The sequence below is a fragment of the Podarcis liolepis genome, assembly GCF_965112155.1.
Source record: "Podarcis liolepis genome assembly, chromosome: 17".
Lineage (NCBI taxonomy): Eukaryota > Metazoa > Chordata > Lepidosauria > Squamata > Lacertidae > Podarcis > Podarcis liolepis.
The window spans coordinates 36,921,642-36,934,747 of NC_139571.1; the positions used below are offsets into that span (position 1 = coordinate 36,921,642).

Consider the following 13,106-nt stretch of genomic DNA (forward strand, 5'->3'; position numbering starts at 1 on the left):
AACGAGATGAGCACCGCAATTCCAGCCTTTGACTGGACTTAACTGTCCAGGAGTCCTTTACTTTTTACCTTTTACCAGACAGACAGAATCAACAAGCAATGGTCTCACCGCACACTAATTTTTGGCCATTTTCATCTCAAAAAATTAAAGAGTTGGCCTTTGAACATGTTAAATCTTCTCTTACCTCTAAAAAAAAATCCAAAATGGTGCCCCAACGCTGGGGAGGGAAAGGAGCTGCAACATGGACTCCTCAATACATGACCACGGACTTCTGCAGGTGGTGACAGAAAGAGTCATATTGCAGTGGCAACAAGAATTTTCCTTAATTTCAATTCATTAAATTTAGCATGCGGGGGGCGCACTTTATCTAATTATGTAATTCAGTATTTGAACTATTGGTATTAATAATTGTACAATAAACTGATGTTGTTATAATGAGGCTATTATTGGATTGCAACTGAAAACTAATAAAAAAATTATTACAATAGTTTCCCTTAATTTCAGTAGAGGGCTTAATTTAAATGGGAACTGCTAATCCTGGAACGGCAAGCACTGGTTTGCCAATGGAGATTCACTTCTGAATAACAGTGCTTGACCATGGCCCCATGTTCTCTGAAGCTCCATAATTTTAAAAACAAAATTATGTTTTAACATATGTGGATTGGGAGCTAAGGGAGAAGAACCACCAAAAGACTGAAAATATAAGAGCAGAAACATTCCGTCAAATTAAAAACACCAACTTTTATTGTTTACAATGTCTTTAATGTAGTTTCTTGCAAAAAAATAAGTCAACAAGCCACTGCAATGCTAATTTATCAAATGCTGCTCTGTGGAGCAATTCCTCCCCCTGCCACGCCCCCCCTTGCTATGAACATATTTTAAAGGCACTTTTGTCAAAACCTTTGAAGCTGAGAGCGCTAAAACGTATTCTCAGGTAATTCAATGTGGTTTCTATGACATCCACACACACACCCATCTTCACACAGAGAGACAAAAACACACAGCAAAGCTATTTATGATATGCAACTTAAATGTTGCTTGCATAGTACAAATGTGCCCACTCCCCTTAACGACATCCTAGACCAGATTTGGACAGGGTTTTTAAATGCCTTCCAAAGTCCAGTGAAGCCAGAGAGAGATGGCAATTTATTCTGAGAGTTAAAGGCAGTGTGAAAGAGGTGTGTGCATGCTCTGCCCAATTTTACCATGCTTTAAAATTTTTTTTTGGGGGGGTGCCTCTATCACTCCCCAAACCCAAAAAAACTGACCTGAGCAGGTAGAACAGTGGGGCAAAAAGAATATGTGCATACGCTGTGGGAAGCGAAGTGTTTTGCAAACAACATGCTTTAGTTTTTCCCCACACGTATCCTGTGAGAGCAGGATTCTGCACTAGATGAACCACTGGCCTGATCCAGCACGATCCTTATGTGCTTAATATTTAAGTCTCTTAAAAACTATTGTGTTTCCAGCTTGCAATATGTAACCTACATACCTGCTTTCTGAGGAAGAAAGACTAGAAATTTCCAGAAAGAGCAATTTTATTTCTGGAGGGTGGGCATCCCAGTAGCTCTCGCAGAGCTAAAAGACTGGTTATTTCAACAAAAGGCATGGGTTGGTTGGTTTTTTTTGTAGTTTCCTTAACTACTGGATACATTAAAATAATAGGGAGGCCCTAATCTCCATAACTTTTAAAAAACCCACCATACTGAAGCATACAGCTGGGTTCCAAGGCCTGTTCACATATTACTTGAAAAGTGAATTACTGGTATTTCTTCCTCATAAACGATACCATATTCACACCATACATTTAAAATAGTATCATACCTCTTTAACAGACATGGACTGGGAACTGTAGCTTTGTGAAGGGTGCTGGTCTCACAGAGCTAGTTTCCCCAAACCCTTGAACTACAGTCAGCCTGGATAGTTCAGTTTGGTTAGAGCGTGGTTCTGATGACACCAAGATTGCAGGTTCGATCCCCGTATGGGAGAGCTGCGGACTTGCATCGCAGGGGGTTGGACAAGATTATCCTCAGAGTCCCTTCCAACTCTACAATTTTCTGATTCTGTGATACAGTTCTTGGGGTTCTCCCCGTCTGTTCCAAGTAGTGTAATGGTGCTTTGAATGTATAGTGCAGATGCAAATGTCTTGGGTATATATGGGTGCACTGACCCACCACTGCAAAGAAAAAGTATGTCTGAGCTAGGCTGTGGCGCTAGTGTGTGCATTCAATACTCTTGCTTCCCTAACTGACCCCAGCCCACTCATTTCTTCTGGGGCTGCTTGCTATCAGGGTTCAGGGAAATGCTCCATGCACAGTATGGATTCCTCCCCAAATACTTAGGTGAAAGGGTTGTAGAACAACCCAAGTCAATTACTATAACAAGATGTATACCCACTATAAGAAATACCTGAACAGACATATTGGTTCAAAATGCACCTAACATTTGATTGACTTAAAAAAAATAAATCCCTGGTTACTTCTCAATTAAGGCACATTCCAGAGTGTTCGCAGTCAACTCCAAACACAAATGGGCATATTTAAAACGAGAGGAAGACATACACTTCCAATTACAGATATATAGTTGTTCTGCCCTCTTCCCACACGCCCAATAGTAAAAGCTAAGCATTTGGCTCAGTATGTTGAAATAAATAAAGAAGTTAAACCCAACATGCATGCATGAATGAAAGACGCACACACACATTACCAGCTAAATAAAAAAGGGCTCAATTCTTTGTATTCCTCCCCCCCTTAATTATCCAATTAGAATAAGTCAAAACCTCTTCAAGTTAGGAAACTCAGGACCTGTTTGAACAACATTCTCCACAGAACAGGGTTGTACCCCCCTTTCCTCAACTCTTCTCACTGTGAAGAGAAATTAATGACTACGCATGAGATCCCCTCAGAGATATTTAATCTTGAAAAAAGATTCTCTCCAATGATCAGGGGGATCCTGCTCTTGAGTAAAGGCAAGGTTGCCTGGTTTAGATAGTCACTTCTTTTTGTGATTTACAGAGTGAGAGAGGAGCCATGGAGATTTGGGGTGAGGGAGGAGAGAAGCCCATAATATTTTCCTTCCAGCTATTTTGGACTACAACTCCCATCAGCCGCAGCCAGCAAACTATGGTTGCTGTTCCTCACATGGCTGAATAGCCTCAGTGCAAGAGGATGAGTTGGAGAAGCGTGGTAGATGACTGCAGAGCAGAGGATCTGTCTCCAAGCACAGGCAAGTTGGCTTTGCAGAACAGAATTCCACCAGCATATTTTCTTCCCACAGCAGCAGAACTTATAGTGACAGCAGCAGATCTCCATCTCAATTTGTCTAGATGATTTGTGGGTAGCTTTCCTTTGGCAACACAGCTGAGGAAGTGGAATGGAAAAGTCCAAAGGTTACAAGAGGGCAGGAAAACAGGTTAAGGGCCCCATCCTTTTAAAACTAGGTTGGACGTGAGGAACAGTGAGTATTCCAGCGGCGACTGCTGCTGTCGCCCGAGGAGATACTGGGAGATTGCTGAGGAACGTGGAAACTGCTTGCCAATTCAGAATTATACTTCCTGCATCTGATGAAGCTCTCCACAAGAAGCTTATTGGCATAATAAAAATTGTTGGTCTTTATAAGGTGTCGCAAGTCTTTGCCTTGTTTATGCTTCTATATACAAGGCATAAAATGAGGTGAATTGACTTATGTGCCTCCACAGAAATAGGAGGCTGTGCAGCAGAAAGCTAAAGTTAAAGCCCATCCTCATTCATTTATGGAGTCCTAAGAAGGTCCTGTGAATGCTTTTGAGGACGCCTGATGCTATAAATACAGATTCTGACATTCTGGAAGAAGTTATCTAGTTCCCTCCCAATTCTATGAGCCTATGATTCTAAATTTTGTAACCTAACAGCACTGCAATCATGTCACCTCTCCACACAGACAGTACAGAGAGGGCAGGGAGAAAACACAACATCCAAACAAGACCTGAGTTTCAAAGGCACCCAGACAGACATTTTGAGAATTCAAGAAAATTTTTTAGGAGATGTCTTTATCTCCTCAAGCAATATACTTTAAAGGCCACCTTTTTAAGGAGCACACCAGCACCACAAGGGTGGTTTATACAAATCAAAGTGCACAAACCCCCTTTTTAGTCTGGTTTAAATGTGACTTTGCCTGCAGCTTGTATTGATGGTGATAACATGCTATTAGGTTTTATATACAACCCCCTGCAAACTTTTCAATAACATGTTGCAAAAATTAAAAACAGCGAATTTCACGTTTTAACATACAACACTGCAAGAAAGAAAATAATTTTTTTTGTTTGACATTGATACAGTATTTAGTCCTTAGAATAGTAAACGTATCTGACAAAATATTTTTTTTTTTTTTTAAAAAAGAGAGGCTACCTTATGAACCCAGAATTACAGACCTTTTGCCATTCCTCAGTGAGTGAGAAACAGATTGCATTGTAACAGTAAAAAAGGAATATGAAATTCAGCATACACGCATAAGGCAAACAAGAAATGGTACTTATGCAAGTCATTCCAAACCCCCCAATGTCAAGGACTTACAGGCATCATTGACAATGACGCTTTGTAGGCCCATGGACCTCAAGCCAGGGAGTTACATCACAAGGCAATGGTTCATCCACTGCTACAGACTACAGAGGCAGCCTAGGCCCCAGCTGCATAGTGCAGCCAACCTCCCCCCGCCCCCCAAAGAGTGGCAAATTCCTACTCACTGCTTAATAAGGTGCTTTCATAGAGTTTCTGTTTATTTAGTGAACCCCAGGTCCTTAGTCTATCTACTGCCGCGCCTTCCCTGAAATCCTACCTATTTGCATAGGTGCCGCCGCCTTACAAATGGAAATGGGCTTTTGTTGGCTTGCGAAATCTTTGGCTGCGCTGCACACACTGCTACTTTGCGTGCTTCTAGAGGCAAGCCCATACCGCAAACTGGGAAGCACAGTGAATGTTGCCTGACCTTCCAATACACAAGGCAGTGCTCCTCAGGCTTTGTGAAGCACTTACCTTGAGCAATAGCCTGGCCCATTCATTCAAGTGTGGCAGTAGTTTGCCAGTGATCAAGAAGAGGCTGAGTGTGCTCACAGGAGGAATGCTAACACAACACACAGATGGACTGACTCAGGTAAGCAAGTGAATTTTTAACAGGGCAAAATGCACGCGGAATGCTTTTTGTGTATCCATGGGCCACAACTCATATGTTTGGCCCCAAGTCTCAGGCTTGCATTCTGCTCCTCTACCTCTTTCCCTCACTGCAGGGAGAAAGCACTGCATGATCTCCGGACTATAGCATGCGTATTGGGATCTCTCTAACCATTCAGTTTGCCCCAAGACAGAAGGAGGACTTCAAGATCAACTTCAAGGAGGCTAGAAAGATCCATTCGGATTCAAACAAATACTGTGCAGTCCAGTTCACTGTGCTTTTTCCCTGTGGTGGCCAGAAACCCACGTCAAACAGATAACTGGGTTGAGAACTTTGCTCTCGGAGTCAGAGCCTAAATATTTTTGTCACGCAAAGACACTTTTCAGGAAAAAGAGACCCAAGATATTAAAATTCCCTCTGCCAGCAGAACAGAATCAAAGCCCCCCCCCCCTTTTGATAATCCTATTTCTCTTCCCTCTTTTTTCTTTTTAGGTGTTTCAATAGCTATGAAGACAAGAACAATCCTATCTGCAAGAATGGGGAGCTGTATCAAAAGAGGTAAACTCAAAAACAATTTTAGCAGCATTTTCCAGTCCTTCATACGGTAACCACAGCACTGAATTTTCATAAATATTACCCAATTTTAAAATTGAATGGGGGGAAATGGCCCATAATTGCATAATACACCATCCATTTTAAAGCAGAAGTATTTCCCAAGTTTGTGCTACTGCTATTTATAGTGGAGAACATTGCAGTAAGCAATGGGCACCGTCCACGATGCAAATCTCTTGCGCAAGCCCGAGTGAGGCACAGAGGAACCACATGAATGGATGGATGGTGCCTTCAGGCAACTTCCGGACCTTCTTATGGGGCTAGCACAGCAAAACTTCCCAGTGGATTTTGCCCATATGTCACTACTATTCCCTGAAAAATTGACATATTTATGAACTCCTACAAACAGTTCTAAACTTTAAAAGAGAGACACACATAGCAAGAGTTTTGAGATTAAAATTCTTAATTGTCCATCCAACTGAAAGGCCTCAGAATGGCAAAATAAGGCATCCTTTTTTTCATGTTGATTGTAATAAAACAGCAGGGATAAAATTCTGATAGGATGAGCAGCCCCTGTTTAGGGTTCTCCAAGTCTTCTGTTGCACCTCTGGCATGCTAGCTTTTTGGTGATCCTATATCCACTGTGATTTTTGTATACAATGGGAATTTCTCAGTTCTTTCTACTGTGTATTTCAGAGTGTTTAAGCCATCAGAGTTCATTGTCTCCTTTGTGTGAGCAATTTTGTTGAACCTGCAAGAACAAGAGAGATTCACTGTTGGGAAATCTCCATTTGCAAATAGAACCTTCTTTTGCCTCCTTGAAAGGGTATTCGGGCTAATACGAAGAGAACAAAATATTTTATGTCCCGAATGCTCAAACCTAACATAAACATTTGTGCTGATATGACACAGAAATCTAGGAGACCGTATTTTATTGAACCAGCTAATAGTTTCAAGATGCGGCGCAAGCTTTCAAGTTTCACAAGGAAGAGTTAGGACTCTGGGCTGAAAAGGGGCATAAAACAATCCCTTGCTTTTCCATCTGGCTTAGAGCCGAGAAGCCAGAGTAAACACGATGGTAGGGAGCAGACTTTTCCACCCGTGTGCCTGCTTCATTCACATCTAAAAGAAGTGTAGTAGTTTCGCTTTCTTACATAAAAGGTGGACAACAGAACCCTCACCCCCAATTACTTCCTTGTGAACTATCACTTCAAGCATCTTTCTCTCCCACGCTCAGCTCTGATGCTGAGGTGGAGCTGGGCTAGAGAGGAAAATATTTGAACTGCTGAGCAGAGGGAGAGGGAGATGGAGAATGGCAGGGTTATGTACCCTCACCTGTACACCCTTTCCGTTGTAAAAAGACAGCCCCCGCCTTGCTCCCCCCAGCAACCAATTCTAAGTATGAGCAGGCCATACAAGTCTCTTCACTGTTAGATATTTAAATTAAAGAAAAGGAGAGCCAGCAAAATGGTGTCCTTCATGCTGATGGAAATCTCCTTTCACCCAGTCACGGCTACCATTTTCAGAAATCAAGGTAGGCAATTTTTTTATTTTTTTGCGAATTCCTGCCCCCTGTGAGCCTCCAAGGTCTGCTTTGAAGGAACTTCCTGAACAGTATGGGAGCTTGCGGGGGGGGGGGGGATTGGAGGAAATCACCTCCCACTGAAGGAAGCCTTGCTAGATCATAAAGCCTGCTAGCAGAATGAGAGAGACCACCGGCTTCCACCCAATACCACCATTTGAAAATGTTTGTACAGGATGCAATGAAGAAGGGACCCTACCTCTGTGGGTTGGGCTCATTTTTGTTGTCTCTCGAATGGCGAATCATCCGACATTTCCCAATTGCAGCATCTGGGCGGGAGATTCTCATGCCTTTGAAAACAATCCTGCAAAAGGCACACCAATAGAGAGGCTGTTGTTACATAAAAGCACAGGCATGTTTTAAAGCAGGGGTGGGATGGGAAACCTGTGGCCCTCCAGGTGTTGTTGAACACCCCCTGGTATAGCCAGTCTGGCTAATGGTCAGGAGTACTATAAAGTCCAACATCATATGGAAGGCCACAGTTTCCTCACCCCCGCTTTAAAGATGCCCATGGAACAAAACATAGAAGTCCAGCTGAAAGTAGTTTATCAAATGAAGGTGAAATAATGTTATCACTTATTTCGCTATGTTTATAGTACTTATCTCATTATTATCTATAACAGAGTAATTTATGCAATACCCCTAGGTAAGTCACTTTCACAAGTAGATACAGTGGTACCTCGGGTTAAGTATTTAATTCGTTCCGGAGGTCCGTACTTAACCTGAAACTGTTCTTAACCTGAAGCACCACTTTAGCTAATGGGGCCTCCTGCTGCTGCCACGCCACTGGAGCCAGATTTCTGTTCTCATCCCGAAGCAAAGTTCTTAACCTGAAGCACTATTTCTGGGCTAGCAGAGTCTGTAACCTGAAGCGTATGTAACCCTTGGTACCACTGTATTGATATATAAAGGAGATATATAGATCAGTTTTAACTCTGTCTACATGCTGGTTCAATCCCTGTGAATTCTGATGGCACTACCTCACTGTATTGGGCTGAAGGTTGATCCAGAAAGAAGTCAATATCTTCTTAAAAATGCAAATTCTAATGTAACTTTCCCCAGTCATAATTAGTAATCCAAGAGATATTTGGCAGCTGCGGCATTAGGAAATACAGATTAAGTGCCAGGACTCTTGGAAGGCTTCCACAACAATTTTTGTTCAACAAACTGTTCTCTGCCTGTCCCCTGCTCCATAATGTTATGTCCTTTATGTTCTCAAAAGCTCTTCCCAGACCAGGCCCCATGGATTTCAGAAACTGCCTCTCCCTAGCCAGCCCCTGCTTTATATTCCTACTCTGTATGAGGTTGAGAATTGTTGAGCCTAGGAAGTAGGGCCTTGATATCTGTTGCAGAAATGTTGTGGCTATCATCTCCTTCTGGTAGGTATAGAGTTATGTTGCTGCTCACACACTAAAGGCTCCTGCCACGTTAACAAAACTGTGGTTTCCAAGTCATAAGCAGTATTAGTTACTGTTTATTCCACATTAGTCAGACACTGCCTGTGTAGACACTATACCTTTAAAACACATTTGAAGTACAGTCATACCTCGGGTTGAAGTAGCTCGGGGGTAACTATCTTCGGGTTGTGCACTGCGGCGACCCAGAAGTAACGGAGCCTGTTACTTCTGGGGTTCGCTGATCGCGCATGCGCAGACGATCAAAATGAAGTCATGCGCATATGCAGAAGCGACGAATCGCGACCCGCGCATGCGCAGAAGCGCGGACGTGGGTTGCGTTCGCTTCTGGATGCGAACAAGCCTTCGGAACGGATCCTGTTCTCATCCAGAGGTACCACTGTACTCCCCCCCTCAAAGAATTCTGGGTACTGTAGTTTACTGCTCAGAGAGTCACAGTTCCCAGCAACCCTTCACAAAACACAGTGCCCAGAATTCTTTGAGAGGCAAAGTGTGCTTCGGATGTGTGTACACAGTCACCATCCGGGGCACTGTGTTTAGTGTGTGTACTGCAGTTTAAGAAGTGGTAAGAACAGTTCAACTATGGAACCGTTTCCAAAAGGAATTGGGGTCTCTCTTCCTTTAAGCAATAGTCGGGATGCTTTTGCTCTGGGTTGCCTACAAGCCTCCATGCCTGCCCCCCCAACTCTTACAGTTCAGCCTGGCTTTTAGTCCGTACAACCCATTTCATTTGACTTTTAGTTTTGTTGGACGACTTTTCCCAACTCCCCAACTTTTGTGCTTACATTGTGTTTTTCAGCTATGGGCGTGAGGGGGGGTAGAAGTGGCACTAACTAAATTAATAATTGTCAAGAGCCGTTTACCTTCTCATGTCAAGAACGGCTCACCTTAAGGAGCACTGAAATAAGAAGTAGCTAAAAACATGTCTTCAGCCTAGCAATAAAGGGCTTCAGGGCTGAAAAGCAGGTTTCTGAGCAACAGTGGAAAGGGGAAAGGAGGTACTCTTGTAACTCTGCTTTTAACTTTTAACCGAGTTAACATTTGGCTTAACGTTTTGCATCACGGCCCTCTGCCATTACTGGAACGCCCGTTCTTTAAATTAAATGAAAATATACAATAAGGATACAGTGGTACCCCGCAAGACGAACGCCTCGTGAGACGAAAAACTCGCAAAACGAAAGGTTTTTTCGTTTTCGAGTTGCCTCGCAAGACGAATTTCCCTATGGGCTTGCTTTGCAAAACGAAGCTTGCCCCGGGGACAGCGGGTCTTCTCTTTTGAAGCAAGGGGCGGCGGGGAGAAGCGATCTTCTCCCCGCAGCCCCAGATCCGGGGACAGCGGGAAGCGCTTCGCGCTGCCCCCGGACCTCTTTTGAAGCAAAGGGCGGTGGGGAGATCGCTTCTCCCGGTGCTCCGAAGCCGGGCGGGGGGGAGGGAACACCTTCTGAAGGCAGGCGGGGGGCGAAAGTCTTTGCTCCCCCCTGCCTGCCTGTCCCGGAGGGCTTTTGAAGGCAGGCGGGGGGAGCAAAGACTTTCGCCCCCCACCCGCCTTCAGAAGAGGTCCAGGACCTCTTCTGAAGGCTGGCGGGGGGCAAAAGTCTTTGTCCCCCCTGCCTGCCTTCCCAGGGGCTTTTAAATCGCCCCGGACAGCGGAGAAGTCCTCCGCTGTCCCGGGGCGATTTTAAAATGCCGCCCGCCAGCATTTTAATATCGCCCGGACAGCGGAGAAGTCCTCCGCTGTCCCGGGGTTTTTTAAAATGCTGGGGGTGGGAAGAAAAGCCCTTGTCCCCCCCCCAGCCTTCAGAAGAGGTCCGGGGACAGACTGTCCCCGGACCTGGTCTGAAGGCGGTTTCCCTAGGAACGCATTAATTGATTTTCAATGCATTCCTATGGGAAACCGTGCATCGCAAGACGAAAAAACCGCAAGACGAAGAGACTTGCAGAACGAATTAATTTCGTCTTGCGAGGCACCACTGTACTTCTGAGCATGCTCAGAGTTCCTTTGGCTTCTGACAGTTCCAACATCCTGTGCTCAGCACACTTAGAATTAAAAGAGAAGGAAGTCTGGCCAGGGGTTCCCAGAGCCCTGGTAACCTTTATTTTGAGAAAACGAAACAGTGAATTCATTTCCTTTGACAGTATTCTTAAAACACCATCTACATTTTTTAAAAAAGCATTTAAGACTTAGGCATCTTAAATCCCCATACTGTAGCGGCAAGAGTATTGTTAGCCCAGAAATGGAAACAAGAAGAAATTCCGACGAAAGAAGAATGGCAGACGAAATTAATGGACTATGCAGAATTGGACAAAATGACAGGAAAGATTCGAAACCTGCGGGACCAGAGATTTACAGAAGATTGGAAGAAGTATATGAATTATTTGAAGAGCAACTGTAATTATTTGAAGAGCAACAAATTACGCTAGTAGGACTACAAGAAGTTTTGTAAGGAGAAATATACGAAGTGTTACAAAGTAGAAAAAGATAGAGATATTGGTTATGTGTTTGAAATGTAATAGGGAAAATAAGAAATGCATACTGAGAGATTAGATTGGAAAATTTTCAGACAGGATGGATGGAAGTCAAAAATTCGAATAAGATGTAAAAGTATGTTTAATTACTGTTGAAAATGATATGTTAAAAAAAAACTAATAAAAAAGTATATCTTAAAAAAAAAAAAATTCCCATACCGTTGTGCCTGCAATCCATACTCCCCACTTTTTCTACTCTTCTGAAGACATGAACATCCAGTGGCGTAGCATGGGGGGTGCAGGGGGGGCCGGCCGCACCAGGTGCGACATCTGGGGGTTAGGGTTAGGCGGCGCAAATCCACGGGTTAGGGGGCGCAAATCCATGGGTTAGGGGGCGCAAATTACTTGCCTTGCCCCGGGTGCTGACAACCCACGCTACGCCACTGTGAACATCCTGGCCTTACTATGTAAAGACTTCCTGGAACTTCCAAAGACCAACAGCATACTTCCCTACAGTACTAGTGAAGAGGAAGCAAGCTTTCAAAGAGCCTGAATGGAAACACTTGGCTGCCAAAGGCTTGACCCTGACAGTGGGAAGACAGACTTTTGTTTGCTCTGCAGCTTAGTGAGCGGTGCTAAAGAGACAAGGAGAACAGTGACCCCAGCGCAGCGTAGAGCACCAGACTGTCCCAGGATCTCCTGCTTTCTGCCAGCTCCGTTTGACAGCGAGCCAGGAAGAAAAGGGAAACAATGGAGGAGCTCCATTCCCTGGCCCTCTTTGGATACCAGCCACTGCAGGCTAATGTCTGGAGTTCAAGCTGAAATACAAACAAGTTAAGCTATTTGCTAATGTCACAGCCAGCAAGGCAGGTGTGGCAGCTGGGGACAGGTTACATAGCCAGCGGGTATTTCTTTCACCACTTCCTGGCACATGCTTCTAAGCAGCCACTTTCTTGGTCAACTATGGGATGTTAAGAAGCGCCTCCTATAGTAAGTGCACACAAGGAATGGGATTCAGTGTCACACTATGACGAAAGTCCTGCTTATTCAAACATTTTGGTTTGCCAGACGAGCAATCCCTCTCTCCTCCTCCTCCTTCTCTAAACAATGAAAGAAATCTATATCAATTGGGAGACACAGGAGCCTTACCTGTTATAAATGTCATCATCTTCACCACCCCAGCCCCAATAATTATTGGGAAAGCCATTGATTTTTTGGAATTGCTCCTTGCTCAAAGCAGACACTCCTCCAAAATACTGATTGTAAGGCAAGCTGAAAGAGAGGAAGGCAACTCATCAAAAAAAGTAGTTTTTGCTATCACCAAGACGTTAGGATTGGTGCGATTGTAAGTAAAAGTATTAATAATTGCATTAGTAAGAACAGTACTTTTATTATTTGTACCCTGCCCATCTGACTGGGTTGTCCCAGCCACTCTGGGTGGTTTCCATTAAAGCAATTATAAAATATAACATCAATAAATTCCATAGAAATATGTGCTTCAACACACACACAAAATCCTGATTGCCTTAAAGAGAATAATCTATGTTTCTAAAGATCAGGATGTAGTAAGCTCAGAATTCACTTAAACCCTTCCACCACCGCAGGTAAGTTGGACCGTTATTGCACTAAATGAAGGCAACTGGTTTTCATTCTCTGCCCTATCAGAAATACAGCAGAACGTAATAACTGCATAGTTATCAGAATTCTTTTTTTTTTTTTGTACTTAGCACATTACACACCTCAAGACTTCACTTTTCAGGCAATATCTTCCCACCAATATAGCAACAGCCCATTTGATATCTCCAAAACTTGTTCCTAATGAAGTTGCACACATAACCTGCAAGCATTTTCAGGCCTAATTCAGCCACAACAATAAACCATAATTTCCTGTTACATGTTCAAGCCGTGATGATCTTGCCTTTACCCCTTTTCCCTCTTCTCTGTCA

General features: G+C 43.7%; 1 protein-coding gene across 2 annotated transcripts in view; it reads right to left on the reverse strand.

Annotated features, from left to right (window-relative positions):
- Positions 1–721: 721 nt before the first annotated feature.
- Positions 722–13,106, reverse strand: part of B4GALT1 (beta-1,4-galactosyltransferase 1) — a 48,601-nt gene continuing 36,216 nt past the window's right edge. Inside the window, exons 4-7 of one of the 2 annotated variants that reach the window (XR_014520562.1) lie at positions 12,310–12,432; positions 7,479–7,583; positions 3,626–6,448; positions 722–2,997 (exon numbers count right to left, since the gene is read on the reverse strand). Coding sequence is in view for 1 of the 2 variants with exons in the window: in XM_083481946.1 (XP_083338072.1) it covers positions 6,313–6,448; positions 7,479–7,583; positions 12,310–12,432 (364 nt within the window). In the remaining variant the exon portion in view is untranslated. Of the gene's footprint in view, positions 6,449–7,478; positions 7,584–12,309; positions 12,433–13,106 lie in introns of both variants that reach the window. The other variant, XM_083481946.1, reaches the window with a different exon arrangement.